The sequence below is a fragment of the Kryptolebias marmoratus genome, linkage group LG15, assembly GCF_001649575.2.
Source record: "Kryptolebias marmoratus isolate JLee-2015 linkage group LG15, ASM164957v2, whole genome shotgun sequence".
Classification (NCBI taxonomy): domain Eukaryota; kingdom Metazoa; phylum Chordata; class Actinopteri; order Cyprinodontiformes; family Rivulidae; genus Kryptolebias; species Kryptolebias marmoratus.
Window position 1 is genome coordinate 21,950,953 of NC_051444.1, and position 27,374 is coordinate 21,978,326.

Here is a 27,374-nt window from a genome sequence, read left to right on the forward strand (position 1 = left end):
ATTTTAACATATTGAGTCACACAACCTTCCAGATTATCCACTTTATTTCCATCGATAAAAGGAAGCATTGTGTTTTTTTGTAATTTAGAGGTCAGCGAGCTGAGGAGACACTGCGCAGTGGAGACCTACAGGGAGGCGCGGTGGGGGCGGTGGGGGCGGTGGGGGCTACCAAGNATCCCCGAGATGCGCTCGCGACGTTCAGCAGCGCGCCGGAGGACTCCAGGTCCGTGACGGCAGCAGCGGCAGAGGAGAGACACGGAGATTATCAGCAGGGATAAGTTATCTTCCAGGTCTTCTTTCCGACTGCGGCAGTCCCGGCTTTCTTCCCCTTCACACACACACGCGCGCGCGCGCGCGCGCACGGCCAAAGAGACACGCTCACACACACACGCGCGCGCGTGCTCAGGACCGGTTTTATGGTGATGGGTGTTGTTGTTGGAGCGGAGCCCGCGAGAGCTTTCCTTCGCTGGGGAAGCGGCGTGATGATGATGGCGAGCAGGTCTCTTCCGCTGCCCGCGAAGTTCGCTTTCCTGTTTCAGACGAGGCTCAGCGGGGAATAAAAGACAAGAGAGCCGCGGCTTCGCTCGCAGGGAGAATAAATCCACCTCCCGGCAGGACTGCTGGAGTTTTCCGTTCGTCTCCACGCTGAAACGATGTGGGCTCGAGCTCCGGACCGTCGGGGACTATCTACATGTTGCTGCTGCTGCGTCTGATTTATTTTTTTTAATTCTTTCTTTTTTTTTCCCCCACCACCACCTTTTTCCGCTCACTTTTGGAGTTATTTACGCTTAGAGGGTTAAACAAGGAGAAAAAAAACATACAAAAAACAAAACATGACCTTTTCATGTCTGCGCTGAGTGTGACGACCCTTACTGTGACATGGGAAAAACAGGACTCTATTATAGCCTCCTCTATTACTTCATTCTCAATTCACCCTTCGTGAGATGTGCAAATGGTAAGTGAACTGAAGCAGACTGTGGCTTTTTTTTTTTGAAAGAGCAGCGGTGCAACCAGCCTGCGTCACCCACGAGAAGGATTAAAGCTCCCCAGCTAATTGTTGAATCTAAGCCTGCACATTTTACTCCCAAGACTTCCCCTTAAAGTCTTAGGAAAAAGGGGTTAAATTACTAAGGAAGACCAAGCTGTGGCTTTTATATTACAGTGCATGAGATTAACAGGGTGAATCTTTAGATGATGCAAAATGTGATATTACTGTGTGTGTGTGTGGGTGTGTGTGAGTGTGTGTGTGAGGATAGTGATATCTAAATGGACAATGGCAGCAGAGTGCAAATTTTAGGTTTACGCAGAGCAACGAGCTTCATTTCCACGCTCCCAACTTACTCATTTATTTTTTCCCCCCCTGTTTTGCTTGTGTGCCGCTGTGTTCCTTTTCCCTGCAACCGAACCCAAAGCGGCGTTCACCGAAGTCCCTAAAGATGTGAGCGTGGGGGAAGGAGAGGACGTGGAGATGCCCTGCGCCTTCAAGGCTGTGAGCTCAGCTCCCATGTCTTTGGAAATACAGTGGTGGTACCTAAAGGAGGACAACCAAAAGGACCTGCCGCACGAGCTGCAGATCGGTGCGCCGACGAACCGGGCCAAGGTATACCTGCAGCCACCGTCACCCAAAGACACAGATCTTGGGGGGGAAAAAAAAAAAAAAACCTGTTCCCTGCCCGTGCCCTACATCTGCATCCTTTGAAGCAGTTTGTTGCCTAGCAGCGGGAAATATTCATCCATGTCTTTTGCACTTCTTTACAAATCTGACAACAAGCTGCAGATATTCAATCAGGCCTGTATTCATATAGGCTAGCCGCGTGGCCTTCAGTTTTATGTGTTTTACAAAAGTAATAACGGCCCGTGTTCAAAGATTTAGCTTGTGTGAGCTATAGGCCCTAATCCACAAGTCATGCAGTTTATCAGCTTGTCATAACCTCCTCGTGATGCGCATCTGACCTCGGCTGCATCTGCTGGCACTCAGACAAGAAGCGCGCGAGCATGTTGATCCCTCAGGACGGGGGGGTGGGTGGTTGTCGCTCGTACTGTGGGAAAGGCACTTGTTGGCGATCAAAAGCCATTACATTCTTCTCAGGTCCGCCGCTCGGAGCTCGCCATGATGGGATGCCGTGGCAGAATGCAGAGGGAATCATTTTTCCCTTCAGCATGACAAATCAGCTGGAGTGTTGTTGTTTTTTTTCTTTTTTCAACTGCCACCGCAAGTCTTCGGACAATCACATCTGTGACATTTCCTCACACGAGAGGGGGGGTGCGGGGGTGAGGATGAGTGCAGAGGGGAAGGTGGGGAGGAGCACGGGGAGGTTATCAATGGCGTCTTTGACACATGTACAGAACTAGCTCTTCTCGTGCCATTTTACTCTCTCGAACAGGAAAAAGACATGGATCTTTCAGTTAAAGGGGGGAAAAAAAAACTGCTCATGCTTTTTTTTTGTAACAAGATGAAAAATGTTTACGTTTGATTTCTTCTGCTTTTGTCTCTTCAGGTTGGTTTCAGAGAAGCCACGAAAATAAGTGTAAGTGTCCGTCTGACATAATACCTAAGGATATCTACTTCTTGAGGAGGGATTTATCTTTTAATGATGTTTTGTAAAGAATAATTGGATCTGTGGCACTCAGTTCCTCCTATTAATGCAGATTTGTTCTGCCTTTTTTTCAGCCGAGTGCCTTCCTACTTACATGATTTATCTCCTAATGTTTTCAAACCTCTAAGATGTGTCAGTGTTAACATGCTGTGGCAGCTTAGGGTTGATATGTCACATTTCAGTCAAGGTAAAGTGCCCCCTTATTAGGGATAATTGAGGCTTTATAAGAATTAATGTGTCGGTCTGCTGAGCAGCTAACACATGGCCATGATTTGGTGCTGTTTTTGATGCCTGCGCTCCCACCCCCAGTCATAAAACACAAGGATAGCTACCCTCATTAAGCTTATGATTAATGTACGCTAAAACCAGCTGTTATTAAAATGTTTGCCAGGTTTTTATGGAGTTTCCGTCTCTCTCTCTTCCTGGATTTCAGACCGTGCGAGTCCAGGGCAATGCCATCTCCCACCGCCTCAGCCTGTCCAAGGTGAAAAAGGAGGATGAGGGGGTGTACGAGTGCCGCGTGTCCGACCTGTGGGCCGAAGAGACTCAGGATTTTACTGTTCACGCCACGCTGCGCGTCTCAGCGGGGGGCGGCATGGTGGCTGAGGAGGCTGTGTCGCACATCCAGAACCGCTGGCCGCTGAGGAATACCAATTCGGCCCCGGGAGGGGGTTTAGCAGGGAGTGCCACCTCCAAGCCCAGCCAGGGGCTGACGGGAGGAGCCAAATCAGGGCAGGGGAAGCTCAGGGTACCTCAGCCGGCCCAGCCCGATCTCCTCCCTTCCATGTCATCCACCACCTCAGTGGCCAAGTCGTCAGCCTCACCGCTGCCAGGGACTGCAGCCATCCTCCGGCAGCACGGCGCCGGTAAGTGTGTTGGGAGTGAAACAGAGCCACAGTGACCCCTGGTGGTTGGTAAAGGAGACCCACCTGAGATTTGTTAAAAAAAAAAAAAAACACACAGGCACGTACAGCTCTGCAGACACTGTGGCTGCTTTGATGCTGCATGTCTCGCTGCTCATCTGTCGAAGTAAATCAAACTTAAACAAACGTTCAGTGGTTTTCTTTTGACATCAGCCTTTTAGCTTTGTGTTGTGGATGCAGTGGTTCATCTCGCTTTTCTCAGTGGTTGCCAATAGAATGTTGCATATTTTTACCTACTAGATGTAGTGTCAGGCTTGTTTGTGCTCATACTGAAATCCAATTACTTCCCCCTCTTCATAATAACATCGTGTGAATGCAGTCTCTCACCTCTGAAGCTAAATTTGCTTACATCATTATGTGTGTTGTTCACATTTTCTTTTCTTCCCATTTGGAGTGATCCCCCCCCCCCACATACTGCTTTTGGGACACAGTTTATGAAGTGAGTGCACAAATATTTCTTCATCTCCGCATCCTCTAATGACCATGCATCTCTCCTGCCCCTGTCACTTCTTTAGAACCTCTCTGAAACACGGAGCACTTAATAGGACTTGTGTGCACATGTTTTACACTTACTCACTTCCACGTCTGCCAGCAGCCGAGCAGATGGTACGAGCAGGAGTGAGAAGGTTGGAGAGTTGTAATCTACCTCCTCATTGCTTTTCCCTTGTCCCAGTTCTGTTCGATGGAGCGTGCGCGTGCATAATTAAAACTCAACAGTCTTATGGAAGCTTGTCGGGCATTCTGCTAATGCAGAGAGCAGCCAGTCTGTATGAAAAATAACAGACTGAGCCATGCAGATACCATATGTGGATAAGATGGCCCATGTTTTGGTTGACTCAGGCATTTAGACTTCCATCTTGCTCGTATTATGTTGCAGAATGGCTGGGACCAATTAGAGAAGTTGAAGGTATAAGAGCCGGAGTCATGTGGCGGCTCTCTCTGTGTCGAGTCCTTCCAGAAATTTATTATTTGGCTTTTCTCACAGCTTTGATCAGTCATGCAGAAGCTTCTCACTGGGAGAAGGGAGGCAGATTTTTTTTTTTTTTTGAGCACTGTTGCTTGCTGCATCTCCCTTCGTCTGTAGTCGGTTCACCATCAAATAAATGTTTCTCTTTTCATTTTTAAAAAACAGTTCATCAGCTTAAATCGATCAGAAAAACAGTCTACAAAACAACAACAACAAAATCATTCACGAGTGCTTAGGAGGACATTCAACGTGTTTAACCTTTTTTGTTACATTGCACACAATCCACCACAATATTATGACCACTGGCAGGAGGGCTGAAACGATATTTTATGATAATGGGACCAGTGATTGACATATATCAGGCAGTAAATTGCATTTTTTTCTTCAATACTGTTGTGTTGGCAGCAGCTAAAATGACCTGCAGCTTAAGAATTTCTGCAACTTTGAGCCAAATTGTGATAGACAGCTAGACAGCTCTCTCATTGCATCTCCACAAATGGATTTCTGGGGAATGTTTTCAAATGGCAGTGGTCAAGACCTATCAAAGAAAAAAAAAAAAACCTCTTGAATGTCTATTTAGGCAAATAGATTTAGCTGATCCTGTTTTTTTTTTTTTTTTTTTCTCTGAAGTAGCTCAAAATGCTGAAAAGGTTCATTCAGGCTTTCCCAGAATGGTATCAGAAAACCCGGTGCATTGCAGTTTGTTGGATGAGGTAGCTGCAGACTGGTCAGGGTGACCATGTTTATCCCCGTCCACCACTGGAAGCTCCTTCAGCGGCCACTTGAGCATCGAAATTAGACAACAGAGTAACAGAAGAAGGTAACCTGTCCTGATGAATCATGTTTTCTATGATGTTATGCGTATTATTATTCATTAAAAAGTAGACGCCAGCTGGGCAGTGTGCTACTTTAGGCAGTGTTTTGGGGAAAACTTGGGCTTGCTCTTCACGTTGACGTTACTTTGACACGTACACCCCCGTCGTGGAAACACAGTTTCCTTATTGCAGTAACTTCTTTCAGCAGGATAATGCTGAAGTACGGAGAGCTGGAGGTGCCAGGTTGACATCCAATTTTTTATTTTATTATTTTTCCAAATCCCAATGCAGTTGAGCATCGGTGAGATGTGCTAGACGAAAAAGTCCAGTTCGAGGAGACTCCGCCTCGCAACTTCCACGACCTAAAATATCTGCAACTGACAGCGTGAACGCCACCACCAGATTTCAGAGAACTCTTAAGACAGTGTCTACCCAGGCTGTGCCTGTTGGAGACTAATTGGAGACTCAAAATTGTGAGAAGATTGCTAGAAAATAGCCAATTTTTCAGCTGCAGTCTCACTGCATTTTGAGTGTTTGCATCCAAGCAACAAGCGAGCCATGCTGCCGTGTTTTGTGCAGCCAATTTATAAAAATCAGTAACTATTTTTGGTGTAGAAAAACTGTACTCTAGGCCAAGCACAGTATTTTGTTGCCCACATCGTACCCACCTTGGTTTGCATTGTACCCACTTTGACAGCTGTCCCCACATCTACAATTTTACACTTTTAAAATGATAATAGGCAGATTGGGACCAGTTTTTTTTTTTTTTATTATCATGTATTATTTATCATCAGTGTATCAAATTGCAGCTCTAGCCCTCTAAAATTATGAAAACTAAACTGGGAAGGGTTTAAGACTCCTGCAATAGCTCTGCAATCCTTTTGGGAGAAAATCTCTTTTGCAAATTTTTTTTGAAATGTTCAAAATTTAAGCGACAAGACTGCAAGACTGTGCGAGGTGATTGAGAGCCCCACAAACCAGCTGGCAGCCATCACAGCCCAGTGACAGTGAGATACTACCTTTAGAGTTGGTGCATCAAAACGTCAGAGCTATTTTGGTGGCAAAAGGGTGCCTTTTCAGTTTTTGGCAATCATAATGTTATAGCTTTTTAGTTTAATTACTGATGTTTAAATGTTGAGTATTTGAGGTATTTTTCAGTTACGAGTTTAGAAGGAAGTCCGTTCAGCTCATGTGCTAGAGAAGAAAACAGTAAAACCAATAAGTGAACATGCTTCCAAACAAATAAATGAGCTCATCTCTGTCAGTTGTTGCAGAGGTTAGAGAAAAAAAAAGGTGCTCTGTCTAGTCTGGAAAGGTACAAAATAACTGATTTTTATAAAAAAAACCTTTTACATGCTCCAAGTGTTGCAGGAGTCTCTTAGTTTAAAACTAAAAATACAGCATCTTGGCAAAATAATCAGTGCACTCAGAAATGATATTTTTCGTGTTTTTCTAAATTACATGTTTTGCATGAAAGCCAGGGTCTTCCTTCAGACTTAGCTTTTTTTTTTCTTTTTTTTTTTTTGACACGACCAAATGCAAACATTTAATCAGCAAAGATCACGACCTTTCAAAATAAACACTGCGCCTTGCCAAACACAGATTTCATTTTGTGTATCAGTGTAGTCTGCAGCAAGCTGTAGGCCAAAAACAAAAGAAACATTGATAAACAGAAGTTTCAATGCCACGTGTCCGCTGTTCATTTATGTAACTTGCATCTGTTAGCTGTCTTCTAGATGATTACTGAAGCAGCACAGAGATGCTCACAGTCATAATTTCTGCCTTCACTTATTGGACTGTGAAGCTTGATTGTTTCGTAGTTCTCATTTTGTGTTCTCAAAGAATTCAAGTCATGACTATTTTTTTATATTATGGTAGAAGATTGCTCTCATGTGAAAGCTATCATTGTCTACAGTTTACCTGCAGTACTATGAAAAGTCACACCTCATTCACTGACAAACATAACCATCCATCTGTCCAGTCATCCATCTTTTTTAACCTGTTTTTTTTCCTTTACGGGTCTCGGGGGAGCTGGTGCCTATCTATAGCGGTCATTTGGCGAGAGGCAGGGTACACTTTGGACAGGTCGCAAGTTCATCTCATAGAGACAAATAAGACAGACGATCATTCACACGCTCACTCACATCTAGGGATAGTGTAGAGTTATCTAATACGTCTGTTTTTGGAAACTGGAGTAACCACAGATAACATGCAAACTGTACACGGGAGGCAAACCTGTGACCTCCTCGCAGTAAGGGCACAGCGCTAACCATTGCACCCCCATGCCGCCCCTAAACATTACCAGTTCTTAATAATGCACAATTCTTAACCTATCACTGGGTTAAACTGTGGTTAATCGCACAAGTTAGAATGGTGATTCTAAACCATTTTGCCTTTTAAATTCAAATTCACAGCTAAGAACTGGGAGGCATGCACCTTGGTTTTAGGGTCATGGTTCGGTACGAGTTTCAATTTGGGCTTGGTTCAACGGAGAAAAGAAAATAATTCCCAAACAAACAAACAACAAAAACAACAAAAAAGACAAAAACATAAGCATGGAGCTGAACTAAGCCACTGTAATGCCATTCTGAACACACAAAACATCGAAACACAAGTGAGAGAAAGCAATAGGAACATTAATTTATCACATTTATCTTAATGAGAGCTAATCATAGCAACCATTTGCTCCTGCATGCTTTTGTTTGTAAGAGCAGGGGTAAAATGAGACTAAATTGATGTGGTCTTGAGCTCTGAAAAAGATGCCAACAATAAAACAATGCTACAGTGGTTTGACGCTGGTGACGGCAGCAGGTCCGTATTAAAAGGCGGCTGATAGCGAGGAAGCGTGAGAGCTTTTCAGAACAACTGGAAGAGATAAAGACAGAGCTGCTATTTTCAGTATTATTGCAGTTGAGTATTTAATTAAATATTTAATTTAAGTATTGAATTATCATGGAGTATCAATATTTTTTGACACCGAAAGATAACAGAAGCTGCTGCCTCATAATTTGCATAGATTGGGATATAATAAATTAGACTGCATTCATCTGGAAATGAAACATTTGTCAAGTAATTTGAGATTATTTGCTGTGAACTGCTGTTGAGAAAAAAAAGAAAGAAAGAAAATGTTTTGGGGAAAAATACACACACGTAGAAACATATTTGTATAACAGCAGTCTTTGGGGAAGAGCAAAAAAACACCCTTGCTCTTCTATTAAGCGTACTCTTGAATTAAGATCGGAACATAACTCCATACATAAAAGTCTTTACCATAGTTTGGCCACTGCAGCCCATCTTGTCAGGTGGGTCTTTACCCCCACACATGGATGGCCATTGTGAATGAGTCAAATTACAAATTAGTCTTAGAAAAAAAAAATTAAATTGATGCAAAGAGCTAAATTTAGACTAACACAATAGCCAAATGGAAAAATTGCAATTTTTTATTACTTTCACCATGCAAACTGGAGCATCAAGAATTCATGTGATGACCGCTTAAATCTATTAATCATATCAAGAACAAAGCGATCAGGCTTGAGTGAGCTTCACTTCAGCAAGTCCTCCACATGCCGACTTCAGCAGAAACAAGATATGAGTTTATTAAAGACTTTATCTGTCTGTGAGCGATCTCCTCTTGAATAAATTAAAAAAAAAGCACATTAGTATTTGATGAAGCGTTGCTAGTACACAAGAGTAGACTGTCAGATCCACTTACCCCGTGTGCAAATAGAGGCGGAAGTTCTGCAGGAAGCAACGTATGAGTCCTTGTCAAATGATACTTCTGAACTAAGTCTGTGTCATATTGTGTTATCCACAATAACTCTGAAGATAACTTTTTTGCAATTTCCAAAAGTGTCACATTGCGATGTGAGTGAAATGACAACGTGCCGCGTTTACGTTTCTCAGCACGCGCAGCACATTGACAGTGGGTCCACGTCATACACACTCCGAAGCATGCAGTAATGTATTGAGTTAGATATTGCTGATACAGTGATAGTAAGCTTGTTTCAATGCCAAAAGCCAAACGTGGCTTGTTGTCATGTTCAGGTAATGCGCGGCACACCAGTAAGGAGTAAACCCCCTGAGGGTCAGAGCAGCATGTTAGCATCCAGAAGCTATTAGTATATGACAGTGTGTTTTTTTTTTGTTTTTTTTTTCCTGCAAGAAGACAGACCTTCAACGAAGCACAGTAACAGTTACGGTTCAAGGTGGATTTAAAACAATGTTGTTTAACCATTGGAAGAAGAAAAAAAAACTCAACAGAGTACAACCAGGTATTAAATGCATGGGAGCTGCATGGGTAGCCGAAAGATAAAGAAATGACTCAACAAATCATTGCTGCAATAATCGCTAGGCACTTGACAGGAAAACAAAGTGGTTTATGGAAATTACTGATACTGCTGAATATTATTTGACCAGATTTTGATGCCTGTCTGAGCGACTACTTCTCTTTGTTTACAATTTTTTATTTAAAACGTAGAGTTACTTTTATTAGTTGACAGTGTATTGGAGAGATTCTCGAAGAGCTGCAAGTTTAGATTGCATCAGTATTTATTAAGGCATTTTTATTAGACCGCAATGTTTTACTTTTACCTTAAACTTTCAGAGAAAACAAACCTAGAATGCTTTAATGCATGCATACAGCTTAGTCCTAGAAATATCCCTGATTTTGAAGTATAAGGCTGCTGTTGTGAGGCCACTTGTAGCGAGAAATCCACACTATCATCAAACACAGTGGGTCATAAAAAATTAAAGATGAAAAATGCTTCTAATAAAAGCTACTACCTGCAAGCCGTATGCATAAATAATTTTTTTCAGTGTCTTTTTTTTTTGTTTTTTTGGCGTTATTATCCTTAGTTTGTCTCCTGTTCTGTTTGTGGTGATTATGGACAGGATCTCAAGGTGCAGAGGAAGGTGTCTGCTTTGCGACCTCAGGGTCTCAGCTCTGCTTTTTGCAGATAATGTGGTTTTGTTGGCATCTTCCTCTGCATGACCTTCAGCATGCACTGGGGCGGTTTACATCTGAGTTCGAAGCAGCCATTATAAAAGTCAGCTGCTCTAAATTCGAGGCAGTGGTTCTCAGCCAGAAAAAAAAAAAAAAAAACACTCCCTCTGGGTTGAAGGTGCATCTTTGCCTCAAATTCAAGAATCAAATCTTGTTGGTGGGTAATAGTAGGAGGGAGTGGGAGATGGACCTATATATTAGGGTATCGCCTAAAGTAATGATGGTGTTACTCTGGTTTGTTGGGGTAAAGGAGGAGCTGACCTGAAAGTCAAATCTCTTGATTTACTGGTTTATCTAAGTTCCACTTTCCATCTGTGGTCTTTCCCCTTGGATCTGGCCGAAAGAATGAGATCCAGGATAAAAGGGACTGAAATGGGCTTACTTCATGGAGAGGTAGGGTGAGAAGCTGCATCATCTGGGGGGGTGGGAGCTCAGATTAGAGCTGCTGCTGCTCTTCCGCAGTGAAAGGAGTCATCTATTTCTAATCTTTGTCTACCTTGCTCTACTTGGCATCATCTATCGAGGGCTTCATTATAAATTCAAATTTCCCTCCAGGGATTAATATAGTTTTTTTCTGATTCTGAGAGGAACTTCTAGTAGGGATGATCATTTTAAGCAAAAGTACTCTTCAGATTTGTTGGTCAGCATTTAATTATTCTTTTGAATATTGTCTCCAGCCACCCACGACACCCCTTACCGCCACCGGTAGCAACCCCCACCCCTGGTTGACCATCCAACCCTACTCCACACACAGTGTGCGCACACTAATTATTCAGGCTTTTCCTAATCTGTTTATTCTGTCCTTTACTCGTAGCACAACAAGTGTCAGAAAAACAGGTTGAGGAAAGAGAGAGAGAGGGGGAGAGAGCTGGGCTGAACTAAGCCTTTATAGTATCATTATTATTTTTAATTTTACACACATGAGAGAAAGCAGTACTAATCTGAATAATATTTTACCCAGTTCATTTTAACGAGGGCTAATTTAACCAATCAGTTTATGATTTAGTACTATTGCTCATTTCATGGTTTTGTTAAAAATAATAAAAGATATTATTCACTTGTGGTGAATTGGTCTACCTGACTTTAGTTCTGCCACCCTCCGTTGGAACAGAGGCTTTGGGTATGCAGACCCATGCAGCTGCTAATTCAGAGGAGTGGGCATGTATTACTGCAGTGAAGTCATAGCTCACCTGCAGACATAGTTTCCACTTTGGAATCCTTTCAAAATAAAACTAGATGTGGGATCACTTCAAAGGTGGGTAGGGTTGATGATGAGCAAGCTAGTTGTGTTGAAAATAACATGAAAATAAAATGAATTAAAACGAAAGTCACATTGATCTTTCAAACTCGCACTTTTTAAGGAGTCTTTCAGCATTTGAAAATAATTTCCCTTCCTTAATGTTTGAGTTCCGTCCTGGACCGGTTACCCCTACAGCCCAACTTTTGATAAGCAGCAAAAAAATAATGGATGTAATCAATATCATTATTGCAGATTTACTTGAAATGTTGTGATAGCATTTTGAGGCATATCGCTCATCTTTACTCTGAAAATCACTGACTGAGAGGAGCAGAACACAGTCACTATATCACGGTTATTTATCATTTATGAAATCTATTGTACATTTTATGATACATGTAAAGCACTAATTTTACTAAATGAAGAGTATCCGTCCTCCCACTTGGAATTTGATACTTACTGTACATATATCTAAATAGATAGACAGATAGTGTAGCTTGAAATTACCTTTGGTTCCTTATTTACGAGAGTCATGATGATAAAGGTTTGCTAATTATTGATCGCCGCATGCAAACACATGCACGGTAATTCAAGCTGGATGGAAGCTCCAACATGATTACCACTGAAAGCTGAAAGTGGAGGAGTGAGATAGAGCTGTAATTTACATTGGCCAGAACAGCAGTTGGGGAGCCTATAATGTTATTGCCGCACACCTGAAGCCATATGATGCCAGCTATGCTGCTGTGAATGAGCCAATCATTGAGAGTCGGACTGCAAGCAGCTGGGAGAACTATGCCAATATAGCTTACTCCAGTGCTTTGCCTGGAATAACACTTCATCAGGTGGAGTGAATTGAACTTCCGTCACCCATAACCAGTGCATACTTAGAGTGGAGAGTGCAGGTGATTAATACTGCTTTAGTGTGGCCTGTCAACTAACTGGGCTGCTTGTGTCTGTTACGCACTACATCAAACCCAGCTGAAGTGGCTTTCTGTCACTTTTCAGCTGTCAAGGAAAACTGTATTTAGCATATTCTTGTTCTTCTTTTTTCTTTTTATTAAAAATAATGTTATTATTATTATCCTGGGAGCCTTTTTCCTAACAGATTTAGGTTGAAAAACAGCAGAATTGAAAGATTACCTCCGCTGCCTTATTCCTGCTAATAACAGTCAATGTGGTGAGCAGCCGGGGGAGGGGGGGGTTCAAAAACGCAGGCATCTGTCACTTTTCTGCAATGTCATCTGATTGAGTGGCAAAAACAAATAAATATGGGAGGGGGTTGCAGGTGGAGGGAAGAGATAAGCTGTCATGAGTCTCATATTGCCTCTCACATTTTCATTTCTCCTCCAACAATCCATCACCATCGTGTGCATGCTCTATTCAGGGCGCCCCCGGCAGCTGTTAGGGTGGGCAAACATCACACGAGTGAGTTGGTGTTTTGGGGTGCAGGTGCACATCAGTCACCTTCACAGCAACATGTTGAACACACATGGTAGTAATGACCATCTCTTGTTGATTTGTAGACCATCTTCTGTGCTGTTATACAGGCAGGAAATAGTCAAAGGAATTACAAACTAATTGCTTATCTCAACCCTGAACAGCTACTGTGACATTATCAACAGGCATTTACATGTAAGCTAACGGTGACAAATTCTCCATAGATCTCTGGCATTTATTGTTTTCTTCAAATTCTCCAGTATGTTTAGCAGCCATCCCCGACTGCTGAGCAGGTAGTGCGTTTTGTTTTTTTTTCTTCAAAAACAGCTGCCTCTCCACATTGTGCGAGCCCGAGACCCAATCGAAAGAGCTGAGTGAGCCGGCAGACTCAAATATCACTCCATCCTAAAGATCAGATCACTTTTTTTTTTAACGCCAGCATTAGCATTAGCTTCAGTGGCTGAATCCCAGAGGTCCTGATTCAGAGCTTTCAGATTGCAAACTTACAAAATGATCTGATGGAAGGACACAGAACAGCCTGCTCGCTGTGATGGGGCTGAATGCAGAACGGTTTTATTCCCAACTTGCCCGGTCAAAAGCTTCTTTTGTCTGTAGGTGCCTTTTTTACTGTCAGTTTTCATGGGCAACTACTCCTCAGATGGATACTACCAGTAAGCCTTCTGTTGCACTGACTGATGGGCCTGCAGCAGCAGTAAAACACAGGCAGGGAAGAAGCTTCATAACAGTGACGAAACCAACTTTAGGATTACTGGTTTTCACTTCCTCTATTTTCCTCTTTTCATTCATTTAATTTTTACTTTGGGTTCCTTTGCTCTTTATTGGCTTTGTTACACAGAAAATAATAATTAAAAAAAACTAATACAGAAAAGGACAGTTAGAGAACACGGGTGAATGTGTTTAAAATCATTTCAGCTATTTCATGTGCTCATAACAATGTTTTTTTTTAATCTGTTATTAGTTATCAATCTGTAATCTGTTATTAGTTATTAAAACAGTGTCATCCCCAAACTTTTCAGCTTCTGACCCACAAAAAAAAAGCGGCAGAGGCTTTTGACCCCAAATATTTCCACTTTAATCGTCCAAATTCTGTTATTAGAGAAGAACAACATGACAACGCCACAGCCCTAACTACTTTGATATTAGTTTTATTAATTATTATTGTTGCATCTATTCTTTGTAGTAATTATGGTGAAAATGCCATTAGCAATCATTTTATATTTAATTTTATTTCAGGAGATGATCTGGGGAACCTCACTTCACTTTTCATGACCCACAATGGGGTCCCTTACAAAAAAATCCCATGAAAATCACGTGATCACATGGGATCACATGGGAATCACATGTGATTCCCACATTTCCACATGTGAAAACGTGATTTTTTTGTGGATTATGTGAACCACATGTGGAAAATGGGAATCACATGTGATCACATGTGAATTTCGTGGGATTTTTTTGTAAGGGGACCCCAACTTTGGGAAGCACTGCTTTAAAGCGTTGTATTTTTTGTAAACAGATGTATACAAGGATTGAAGATCTTAACAAAAATATAGAATATACACTAGCTTCATTTAGTTTAGTTTAGTTCATTTATCCTGAGAAGTTAAATCGCCAAACTTAAACCAGGTGTGTGTTTTGAACCGAAATCAAGACTCAGATTTATTAAAGGACAAGAAAGTATATCTGTAGCTGTCACAAATCATTTTACTTTTCAGTTTCAAGGTAAGACGATTGAGTGCTTTCTTCGTTGTGTTATTCCTTCATGAAAGAAAAGAAGACTGTTTAATCCCACAGATCGTTGCAGCTGCATCATACAAAGCGCTGCTCAAACAGTCTTACTAATCTGGATTCATGTAAACAACATTATGAGGTCAGGATCATGGATGCCAGCAGCAAGAAAAGGACTGCCTTTTAAAAAGAAAACATTTCTTTCTTTCTTCTTTCTTTTCAGTGACTAACCCAGCTATTTGGCATTATATATTGCTTTATCTTATATAATGTAAAATTACATTATATAAGATATAACATTTACATAATGTAAAATGAGAGAGCCCAAGTAATGTAATTTAGAAAAAAAGAAGCTTTTTTTTTTACGTAGCTTCAGTGCTGCAGTTTTATGTCACAGCTTCATTTAGTTTTTTCGTATTCAGACTGCAGCACCGTTCTCTGCATCCAGTTCTTCAAACTTGTGATGTTTCCAAATGTAGTCAAGGAAAAGAGCAACAGGAAAGCAAATTTTCCTTTTACTGTTATGATCTTACATAAAGTAAAGTAAGAAGTACAGATCATTAAAAGAAAAGCAGCAAAAAGGTTAAAACCAAGATGAGTCAAAATGTGTCCAAAAAAAATGAAAGTGCCCCAAAAAATCTCCAATAAATTATGCAAAAAGAGAAAAGGAAACCTCTAAGAAAAAGTATATAAGCTACACCCATAAAATAGATTCTGAAAGGTTGATATTTAGCATAAAATGATTTTTGGTTAAGGTTAGGCTATCAAGGTTGAGGTTAGGTGTTAGAAGTGCTTGGTTACAGTTAAGAAAACTTCATGTTCATGGAATAAATTCCCATTAAATTACATTTTGTTACATCCAGAATTGACAGCCTTTTTTAATGAAATGTCTTGCGACCGTAAGGTTACCAGCTAGAAAGAACCTTGACCACCATAATAATTTCAAAAAAGCACATTATGTTTAAAAGCTAACACAGCAGCATTATGACCCTGTGTTAATATTTGATGAATCCTGAGCTCTATAAATTGCAAAAGGAATCTAAGAAGAGTAAGTTAAAGAGATAATTTATTGTGTTACTACATAGTAAAGCATCTTTAGACTTAAATAGAGACACAGATGACATGGAAATTGTACGTTTGGTTTCCGAATTCTAAAATATTAAAAATACTCCAATTGTTAAAATGTTCTAGTATTTTGGAAAGTTTAGGGTTGTCCTGTGGTGCTTCGGATGACCTTGTTCTTTGTTAATCACAGTAGTGTAAACTTTAAATAGTGTTGTGTGTATCGGTATGGAGCGAAGCCACATTTGTACAAAATTAGGTAGGAAGAAAAAAAAAAGAATGAAATAGTCGCTCAATTTAACCTTGGCTTTAGTTAACAAAGAGAACAATTTTGACTCAAACACAATTGTGAATGAAAAGCTATTAAAGATAATATGCCAGAGCTTAAACTGAAAACTCTAATATCACAAGAAAAATTAGCATTTGAATTAACTATATGTGCAAAACTTTGAGGGAAAGGACATTATATCGGGTGGATGTTTCTTCTTTAACTATTGCAGGAGGAGAAAAAAAAATAGCAATAATGCATCAGTAATAATGCTGTGTTATATTCTGGGGGGGGGGAAATGTAGCACAATGAGACACAATCAGACTGACAGCAGCTCCCCTGTATAGAGTCTTTCTGCAGAATCTGACCTGACAGCTGTTTTAGTCCCTTATCTGCTCGGGCTCTGTGTGTGTGTGTGTGTGTGTGAGCTTTCCTGTTAAATGGTAAAGGATTCACCTTAACTGTCTGTCCGAAATGATAAAGTAATGCTTTGATGCGCTCACTGGCACACTTTATCTTAAAGGCAATAAGATTTAATAAATTGAAGCTATATGTTTTACATGCATGTGTATGAGATGAGGACATCTGAAAGACACTGCTGCCACTGAAGCATCAAACTCCGACATCTGTCTTGGCAGAGCAGACAGAATAACTAAGCTGGCTCCCTTTTTTTTTTTTTTATCTTTGCCACTGGATGAGGTGTGTGTAAAATATTCAGGCAGCGACATTTTATGTGTAACTAACACCACTGCACAGTCTCAGAGCAAAATGAGAGCTTCAGCTTAATGTTCTCTGAAATGATCAGGAAAAAAATGCCTTGCGTGATGTAAAACGATATGTTGTGCAGCTGCAAGCTTCACTTCTTTTACTTTAGCTCTACACAGTTAGGTTTCATAATGTTTGTGATAAAATACAGACAATACTTAGGAAGCAACGCAGGGCAATTTTACAGCATATGTGAAGGTTTTTTACATTAAAACTCCATGTTGTCTTTATTATTTTGCAGATTTCAGATGTAAATATAAATTCTGTTGTTTGTGCCCAACACAGTGTGTCAGTGGGAAGTATGTTTAAAGGTTAGAAGGTATTCTTGTTTTTTTCCCTTATGGAGCTGGTGGAGTACCTGTTGGATTGGCCTGCCTAAGGCTGTAAACATGGTTGTTCATATGTCTGCCTGTGATGTAAAATTTATCATCCTACTTGTCTGCTAGGGTTCGCCAGCCTCCTCGGCGGATGAGCTCAGCTCAGATTTTTGAGATCAGACTCAATGTGCAAAGCTGCAGTACACGCATCCTTCATTTAGAAAAATGGCACCAGAGAAACATCAAAGACTCTGAGTCAAACCATGAGCAGAAGAAAAAAAAAACTAACATGGATACTTGTTTCGTGGAAATACTGTGTGAAAAAACTCGCTGCTTTCAATATTTTTCAGTTTTCAGGGGCGTGCAAAGCATGAGCACTTTCCACCAAACCTACTAGGCTCCCACAACCTTTGCGACCCGAGATACTCTCCTGCATCCTCATCATTACGTGCCCAACCTGTCACAACTTTCTCCAGTGTCAGAATGCAGCTATGCTCTAGAACAGGGGTGTCAGACTCCAGGCCTCGAGGCTCTGCTGTCCTGAAAGTTTTAGGTTTTTCTGCTCGAACACACCTGACTCAAATGGTTTAATTACCTCCTCACCAAATCATCAAGGTCTCCAGGAGCATGTCCACAAGTCATCCATTTAAACCAGGTGTTTTAAAGCAAGAACACATCTAAAACATGCAGGAGAGCGCCCCCCGAGGAACGGAGTTTGACACCCCTGCTCTAGAAGATCCCTTGACACTAGCGCAACTCTGCCAACACGGGCGTCACGTCTGTGCTAGGTTCCTTCCATGGCCTCACAGTGGTAGGCTAAGGATGAGGCCAGCGGCCAGTCTTGCTTCAAATTATTGACCCCCGAGCTATGCCGAGCTCCATGTCATAGATTTGTTGCCACCATGCTCCACTCAGAACCTTGATACATGATACTTACTACTGCTACAATAATAAATCACCACGGCCAGACAGCAGAAGTTTTGTTCATGCTCAAAACCCTCCACAATCTGTCAGCCTGTATTGTGTGTAGTGGGGGAGCACACCATATTTTTTTAATGTGCGATTGAAGACCTCGCTAAGATGCTGCAAAGACTATTTACAACCTGGCTATTTTTTTATGTTGTAGGGTCATCATTCAGAATGTCCTGTTGGACGTTCCAGTTTTCTTTGGGAAGCCATAGTCTTTCATATACTGAACCTAGGAAGTAGGATTACTGCAAAACACTTTAAAATTTTAATAAAGCCAACCATTTTTTTTTGTTTTGTTTTGACCAATCCAGACCTGAAATAAAGAATTTTATTGCAATTGTTTCTTGCTTCCATCCAACTCAACAAGTGCGAGAGAATCCAAAATGCATCAATAGGTCATAGTCAGTGGGACTTGACTGGAGGTTTTGTGTTGATTCCTTGAAGGCTCGATGTGATTGCTCTTTCAAAAACATAGTGTGTGGCAATTGTGCACATCAGCCGTAATAAGTGAGACCCTGTGTATGTTTGTTGACCGTATATGTGTAGTGACAGGGCAGGTCTTGTACGACAGATGGCATGAGCATTTAGATGTCTTTCAGCCGATCTACAGAAGGGATCATTTTAGGGCAATGCACATTTCAGGATGAAATGTCAGTTCAATGTCATTCAAGACATTTACAGAGCATCTCTGACTCTCTGATATTAATACAGATGCTTGTAATGTCAGAAGATCCATTCTGGTGTTTAGGTTGAGGGATCTTTTTTTAATTATTCAAATGCATGCTTCTAGCTGCGTTTCTCATCTGACCTTCGTCATTTATAAAGATGGACAATGTATCACTCAAATGTGCTTTAGGAATAGAAAATGATACAGACAGAAAATTATTTTCAAGAATTTTGTTTTTCTTAAAAAATATATCCTGATATGTATTCCTTCATGCTTAAAAGGGCTCACTACATTTTTGTGCGTTTAGTGGTCATAAATTGCCCATTGTGAAGCCAAGTGATTCTGCCATGGATTAGGTCTGGACCCGAAAGCACAGTTTAAACCAGCTGTAGGTGTAGTTGGGTTTATTGTAAGGCCTCAGGAACAGGTTCTGAAGCATTTTTGACTTGACTTGAGACTTGGAGTAGAAGAGTCCCAAGCTTGAAAAGAGCATTCCAGATTTTTGGTGGCAGGGCTGGGTCTGGGGACTTTCAGCTTTCTCAGAGAAATGAATCATCGTGGTTTAAAATACAGGAGCGAGACCCAAGATTGGCAGCCAAAACTAACAGTCTCAACAGCGTATGATGATGTAATGCTGTGCGCTAGTTGAACCCGGGTATTTATGGATGAGATGAGTGATTGGATGAAGCTGAGATCTGACCTTGCACAACAGGAGCTGCTTTGGTAATTAAGCACAAAGAGGAGCGAGCGAGAAGAGGGAAGAAAAAAAAACCTTCAAGCAGCAGCAGTTCTGTCTGTCTGATTGTCTGTCTGATTATCTATCTATCTATCTATCTATCTATCTATCTATCTATCTATCTATCTATCTATTGAATATCTTCTTTAACACTCTGCTGCAAATTAAATCCTGGCTTTGTGCAAATAAGTTAAATCTGTAGTTAAATTTGTATATGAAGAGTGGACTTTCTGTCAATTTTCCTTTGTTTGCCATTAGTGCTGTGTAGTAGCATTATTTTCTCTGTTGCAATATCTGCTGCTTAAGAGGGGGACTGCAAGAAGCATTTCAAAGGATAATAAAAAGGAACTCTCAAGTGTCGCCATGTTGACAGCAGAACTCTCTTCCTCTGTTACCAGTGCGTGACCTATCCGTTTCAAAGCCTGATAAAGTCACATAAAAGCATCTTAAATGCCACGATTCTTGTAAATTACGTCAGCCAATTCTATTAAAACATGTTGCTGCATTAATTAGCTTTGCCTCCAATAGAGCAGCAATCGTCTGAAGCTGAAGAGGAAACAAGCGCACGCTAGAACCTGATCAAAGTCAACATTGGGCTGGCTGCTACGATAAAAATGTGTTGCGGTGGAGGCAGCCGCCACGACACAGAAAAAACTAGCAAAGCAAAGCTGCGTGAGTGAGAGCGTGAATGGTTGTTTGTCTCGTTTGCCTCTACATGTCCGTGTGGTGGACTTGTGACCTGTCCAGGAAGAAACAGGTAAAAAAAAGAAAAAATGGATGGTTGGATAGTTGACTGAATACTATTGAAAGCCTGTGATCCACAAAGATGACGTTAATATAGCAGCACCTGCCTCCTTCTGTGTCCACTCTAAGCACACCGCCAGGTCCTCAGCTGGAAAGTTTGCAGTCTGCTGTACCCTGCACAGACCTGGAAAGGTCATTATGCTCGTAGGCCTAAAAATTAACCTTTAGAAGTGACATGATGATTCTGTAACATTACTGTAAAGTTATGAACCTTTTAAAAATAACCTTTAGAGGTGACATGTAGACTCTGTAATGCTATGAACCATTTGTTTGATATTTAAATTCTTTAATTCCATCATCTGACAGCATCGAGAAACAGTATTTTTCTGTTGTGACTTGAATATAAAGAGTGAAAGGTTAAAGTATAGTGGAAACCATTAAAATGACCTAATTTATATGCAGCCATAAGACAACATCAAAAAAAAAAATAGACATGGCTCAAAACTAATAATTCTTGTGCATATGGATAACTGCACTATGATTGTCGAGAGACCTTGCTAATGTGCCTTTAACAGGAAAATAAATAAAGCCAATTTGTTGTTGTTGTTGTTTTTGACACAAGATGATTGTTGGCTCTTGTGCCGACCTTGGCTTCCAACGGTCAAGACAACAACAATTATTCTGCTTGTGTCTCCCTTCTGATTTGATTCTGCACAAAGTATGATCTATGTGGTCGGTCTGATCCAGTGCACAGATTATGTGATTATCTGATGCAGCTCAAGGAGGTTGCCAGGCCTCCTCACACAGCCCTAATGCTGTTTTTGTGACAGCCGATGCCCTTCTTTTTTGCCACGCATTTGTTATCTTTTTCCTCTCCCTAGAAAAGCATAATTTTAAACTTGCTGACTTGATCACTTTTGTTATCCCACCCCCAGTTTTAGTCAAGAAGCTCTTTCAAATAGCATGTCTTTAGAGCCAATGCCAGATAATGCCCAGCGTGTTTGGACTTCTTTTATGTTAGTTAAAGATGTTTAGTTTCTAATCAGACAAAGTCTTTTTTTAATTTTTAATTTTTGGTGTGTGGATTGTAGAGTTCTAAGCTTTAAAACTGCAGTGAAATGTTCTGTTTATGCAAGCTGAAATCATTTGCATGTTACAATCCATTGCAGCAGGTCAGGGGGTGATTTTTTTTTCAAGATACAGCTGAAGTCATGACATAGGTTGTCTGTCATTGTGTGGTTCTTTTATTTTTGCTTTTTTGGTTGGCTGGTTGGTTCTTAAAGTTGCAGTGTTCTTGCTCATCCACAGAGTAACTCTGATGCTCTGAGTTGTGTGTGGCTTTTCCAAAACCTTCTGCAAATAATTTCTCATCCACTTGATCAACAAAGATTACATAAAAATGTCATTTTTCTGGGCATGAAAAGGTGTTAAAATTTATGGTTGAATCTTGCATTAGCATTTAATTAAAAGCCCATTATGTTAGTACCTCATTAATATGCTAATGGATCCTCCATTTGTGCTTCATCTTTGTAATCAACCAAACATTTGTGTTCTCTTATTTCTCGAGTCATTTACATATTCAAGGACTGCACAAGACTGTCCTTAAAGTATCGTGATTATTTTGACAAAAACCTCCCCGTATCTTGATTCCTACGCCAACATCCAAACAAATATTCAAAATAGTTTCTACTTTCAGTTGTACGAAGTGCCAAGACACTGTAAACGAGTGCTGCTGTGTCTGTATGTACTTATTTTATTGCATTTTACCTTGTTCCCTATAATAAGAACTGACTAAAAAATGTTTGTTAACCGTTCTGGGTTACAGTATGAGAAGGGTGTGCTTTTTTATGTGAGATTACAAAAGCACACTGCAAATTTGAACTATGTAGGTTTCAAACATTTATTTTAGCCCCTGAAACTCAGTTGGCAGGCAAAGATCAGTTTCTTCTGTCCCAGCAGTGCATCTGTTAATTCCTGCTGTCACTTTTTGAAAGTTCCCACAATTGCCAGGTGAAAAATGAGGCTTTTGTTGGCTGTAATATTCAAATGTATGTTACTGTGGCTCTGTGCAAAAATCAGTCCGGCAAGCTTCCGATGATTTTCAGCTACTCCCATCGCTCAACAAATGTCCGTTCCCAGCTTTCCATCTTGCCTTTGCTTTCAAAATAAATAAATAAAATTAAAATTATTCACATCGGGTAAGTTCATGCAAATACACCAACTGTGGTCGTTAGAGGAAATCATTATCTCGGCCCTTTCATCCCCCAAAGCATGAGTCTGATTTTCTGTGTATTTCCCTCAGTGTCTGCAGTGTGGGGTTTTTAGTTTCACTCTTGAAGAAATATTCCGGTCCTTTTCCTAATTTTCAGTTGAGGCACCCATTGTTTTACATACATTAAACATTACTGACTAAAGTTTGAATTAAAGTTCAATTTATATTCCGTATTTATTGTCTTCCATGGTATTTATTCCTCGAGGTTGATTACTGCAGCAGAGCCTTCAGAATGCCAGAAGTAATTACTTTAATGATCATTTTTAAATAACTTATTACTATTTGCTTGTTATTCTTCTTCTTCATTATGGTTTTTGATTTGCTTCTTCCCGTGGATGTTGGAAAAACACCAATGTAAAAAAAAAAAGTATTTTATTCGGGAATAATGTGCCTTGACTTTTGGTAGCTGCACATCAAACAGCACAAACACAACTGACAAAAAAAACTGTGAAAGATTTCCACTTACACAAGAAGGGAATTTTGGCAAAATGAAGGAGAAAACCAAGCTTTTTTTTGGAGCTCCATATGTCAGACATACATCACAGTAGGAGCATCATTCAAGGTTTAAGTGGGTCACAGAAAATTAGATTTTGCGTGACTGAAATGAAATTTTGATATTTTTAATGGTTTTTACATAATCACAGTTTAGGTTTTTGCAGTCTATGGAGATTTTACCATGGGATGTTCAATTTAGAGTGTGATTTCTTCAGAAATTTTCTAATTTCAACGTATTCCTCAATCAGGACATGTATAATAAATGCAGACCCAGCGAATGACCATGCAGTTCTGTTCTAACATTATTATTTCCCTCATTTTCTTTCTGTCTCTATCTTTCATTCAGACTGCAGCATGATGAGCACCATGGACCCACTTCTCTTCATCACTCTTCTGTTCCTGCATAAGTTCCTCCCTTTACTGTTGGCCCACTGAAGAGACTTCAATAAAATTATGTCAGCAACCAACTTATCACTTCCTATACCAAACAGACCCAAAGCAGCGGGAAGGGACGATCACAATTAAATCTATTTATGCCGTTGCAACACATCACAGCAGGGAGTGAAAGCCATGCCACACAGTCTGCAGGAGATGAACGGATGGGAGTGGATACATTTGAGGATACTTCTCAGATACGACAAGAAGCAGCATGACTGTTTACTGTTCAGAATGTGGACGAAAAAAAAAGAAAAAAAAGAGAAATTACAGTGAATGAAAAGAGCATCATTACTGATGGCAGCGCTGCCTGTGCTCTGCTTCACACATTCTCTCATTTCTTTGCATCATATCCTGTGTGAGCCCATCAGCGCACACACTTCACTGCACTGTGAGTTTGCTGTTCATCGAAAAGTAGACGTTTACATTTGTCGTCTTGAATCTATGTGACCTCTATGTTTTGTTTTGGGTTTTTGGTTTTTCGTTTGGATACAGAGGTTTGATTAGCATGACATGTCGATCACTGACAAATATTTCTGCAGCCATGTCAGGCTCCTCAGTATACAGACCTAATGTTCAAAATGTGTGCTAGTCTAATGTCGACTCATTCCTCTACAGACACGCACGCACGCACACACGGACACACACACACACTTCTGTTCCCATCGCTGTGTTCCATAATGTAAACAAATAATAAGTGATATATTTTGAGTAAGATAAGGCACACCTTACCATTGTTATTGTTAACCACCTCTGATAATGTTTATTTTTATTGAATTTATTGTGATCAAAGTAACACATTTCATCTCTATGACACAAATAGATTTATTGATAACTTGCAACAGCAGCTGAGATGAAGGTTTATTGTTTTTATAATAAAAGGGAGATTACAAAGGTGTTGTACATTAATGACTTTCTTTCACCACAAGAGCAAGAAGCTTACAGAATATGACAGTAATCCTCTTTGACAGACAGTTTTAGCAATGTCAAGCAGGCAGAACATCTCTGCCACCATCAGATCTGTGATTTCATCGACCCTTTCCCTGGCCTTGCCTTTTACTCAGTCCTTCCCCAGGGCAACACTTTGGTTTGAGAGAAGTTTCTGAAATATTAAAGGCCTGGTTTTTCAGCAAGTATCTGTCACAGTTTATATTTTGATAAGTGTTTACATTTCATTTAGACAGTGGCTGTGAGGTAAAGACTCAAAAGCAGCTTGATACTGTACCTCTTAAGGTATGGGGAAGAAAAAAAAGTGGTTGACAAAAACAAGAGGCAAAACAAGTTCATCAACAGTCATAAAAAGCCAGCCTGTATAAACGAGGAAGAAAAAGGCTGAAAAAAATAAAAGCTATTCAAAATGAGTGAGGCAGACAAACACCACACAAGTTTTGCTGAATCTCACTGAGGGCCTCACAAGCTGCTAGAACTAGGGTATGTACTGGGGGACCAAAGACAAGAAAAGAGTCAAGTGATGAATGCAGGAATACGAGCATTGTCTGGAACTCACAGATGTGAGTCAAGTGGATGAAACTGAAGCAGTTCAGCTGTGACAAGAATGAGAAGAGTTTTAGAGTTGGACAAAAAGAAAAGCACTCCAAACTAAAGGATGACATTTCCATAAAGTTTACAGACTGCATCAGTGCTCAACATTATTATAAAGAGAGAAAGTCTTTATTATGAGAAAGGACTAATAAAATGTCTCCTCAACAAGGCACATACGGTACAGTAGTTATACTGCATACTATACTTACTACTATAAATACTTAGTGTATACTTTACAAACTTAGAATAAATAAAATAAAAATGTTTTCATGCAACCCTAAGACACTTTCCAAAAGTGTACTTATAAAAGTAACACGTTAAAAGGGGATGTATGAAACAAATCAAATTTTCTGGACTTAAGGACATACTGTACCGGGGTATTGGAACTGACTGCCCACTCAAAAACTCATAACATAACCATGTCATGTTGTCTGAAGCTACCTTAGTTTGAAAATGTGTAGTTTGTGAGCTGTTCACAACTTGACATCATGCTGTATTTGTTGTACCTTAGAAATCAAAGTTGGAATTTGGAATAAAAAACAACAAAACACCCAGCTCGCCCTATTTTTCCACATGGGCGGTTCCACTTTCACTTCAAGCTCGGGTCCTCTACCAGAGGCCTGGGAGCTTGAGGGTTCTGCTCAGTATCTTAGCTGTTCCTAGGACTGTGGATCTGTCGGAGTTTGGGGGTCACTGTATTGAGTGCTCTAATGACCACTGGCACCACTGAGGCCTTGACTCTCTACAGCTTCTCCATTTCCTCTTTCAGCCCCTTGATATTCCTAAAGTTTCTCATGCTCCTTATTCTTGACATTATAGTCGCTTGGGATTGGTGCAAATATCACCATTGTGTTCTTTTATTATTTCTTGAGCACCACAATGTCCAGTTGGTTAGCCAAGGGGGGTNGCTGGTGGTGCTGGTGGTGGTGGTGGTGGGGGGGGGGGCAGAACTTGGCGCCATTTGTGTAAACAACGGAAGAGCTACGGACAACGTTGGCCCTGTGTTGTTGCTGTTTTTTACTTATGGGGATTCTCCTGAGACTTCAGGAAGAGAGGCGCAGTGGAAGAAATGCTCTGGATGTTGCGATTGTTGCGCGGAGTAGGACAGCTGTTATCCTCCTGAGATTTCAGGCTTTACAGCTCTTTCAGCTGGGGGACAGACGGCATAAACGTTGCAGGGTAAGCTAAGTTCTTTATATTCCTACCGTTCGCTCTTTATGCCTGCATCTGGCCACACCCACGACCAATGAGTGAACAGGAGCTAAACTTGCGCCACCTACAAAAGCAGGGCCGGCCCGGCTGGCCCTACTCCGAAGCAGGGACCAAAAAAGCAGGGATCGGCCTCGAAAAAATGCCGGTACAGTGGAGCCGGGACCTTTAGAGCCGGTGCAAAAGAGGCAATAGACATCAGCCTCACTTGCTCTTGTGCTGACATGATTAGTGCCTCTGTGCTGTCCTTTGGTCCAGCCCTTTCTAGCCACTGGTTGGATTTGTTGATATCAGCATCTCCTCAATCTGCCGGTGGTACATGGTTCCTCCTCCTCCACAATGGGTTTCTGCTGCCTGAGACATTCACTTCACAGTTATGCACTGGAGGCTATCTTCCCAATGTACTCCAGGATCTTGGTTGTTTCATCCTGTATAGTGGCTCTGATGCTCATTAGTCCTCTGTCTCCCTCCTTTCTTTTAGTGTACAGTCTCAGGGTGCTGGACTTAGGGTGAAACCCTCCGTGCATTGTGAGGAAATTTTGTGTCTTGATGTCAGTGGCTTCTATCCCCTCCTTTAGACAGGTTATTATACCAGCATGGTATCTGATGACTGGCACCGCATATGTGTTGATGGCTTGAACTTTGTTCTTACCATGCAGCTGGCTCTTCAGGACCTGCCTTACTCTCTGTAAGTATTTGGTTGTCGCTGATTTCCTTGTGGCCTCATCATGGTTGCCATTTGCCTGTGGGATTCTAAGGTATTGGTAGCTGTCCTGGATATCTGCAATGTTGCCGTCAGAGAGTTTAACCCCTTCAGTTGTGATCACCTTGCCTCTCTTGGATACCATTTGGCCATATTTATTGAGTTGGAATGACATAACAATCCTGGTGAGGTGGATCAGTGAGTAGATGTCTCGCTTACTTTTGGCATACAGGTTGATGACATCCATGTAGAGGAAGTGGCTGATGACTGTTCCACTTCAGAACTGGTATCCATAGCCATTCTTTGCAATCATATAGCGGAGGGGGTTCAGGTCCAGGTAGAACACGAATGGGGTTAGAGCATTGTCTTGGTATATGCCACACTTGATGCAGTTGTGCAGCTGACTTTGAACTGGCCTCTAGAGTCACATTCCCAGTGAAACTATATATGCTTTTTGAAGGTTTTC

At 40.9% G+C, this 27,374-nt stretch overlaps 1 protein-coding gene across 1 annotated transcript; it reads left to right on the forward strand.

Annotated features, from left to right (window-relative positions):
- The first annotated feature begins 180 nt into the window (after positions 1 to 180).
- Positions 181 to 25,892, forward strand: vstm2b (V-set and transmembrane domain containing 2B). The gene is made up of 5 exons (XM_017419542.3): positions 181 to 955; positions 1,413 to 1,600; positions 2,499 to 2,528; positions 3,031 to 3,463; positions 23,366 to 25,892. Exons 1-5 carry the CDS (start codon positions 880 to 882, stop codon positions 23,452 to 23,454), a joined length of 816 nt encoding a protein of 271 aa, XP_017275031.1. The 5' UTR covers positions 181 to 879; the 3' UTR covers positions 23,455 to 25,892.
- The last annotated feature ends 1,482 nt before the right edge of the window (positions 25,893 to 27,374 follow it).

Bases quoted from the DNA above. Each gene is read 5' to 3' on its own strand.
- vstm2b (XM_017419542.3), top strand. From the start codon at position 880: ATGGGAAAAACAGGACTCTATTATAGCCTCCTCTATTACTTCATTCTC. The intron at 1,601-2,498 runs GTATACCTGCAG...TTGTCTCTTCAG, and splicing joins CGCCGACGAACCGGGCCAAG to GTTGGTTTCAGAGAAGCCAC. The intron at 2,529-3,030 runs GTAAGTGTCCGT...CCTGGATTTCAG, and splicing joins GAGAAGCCACGAAAATAAGT to ACCGTGCGAGTCCAGGGCAA.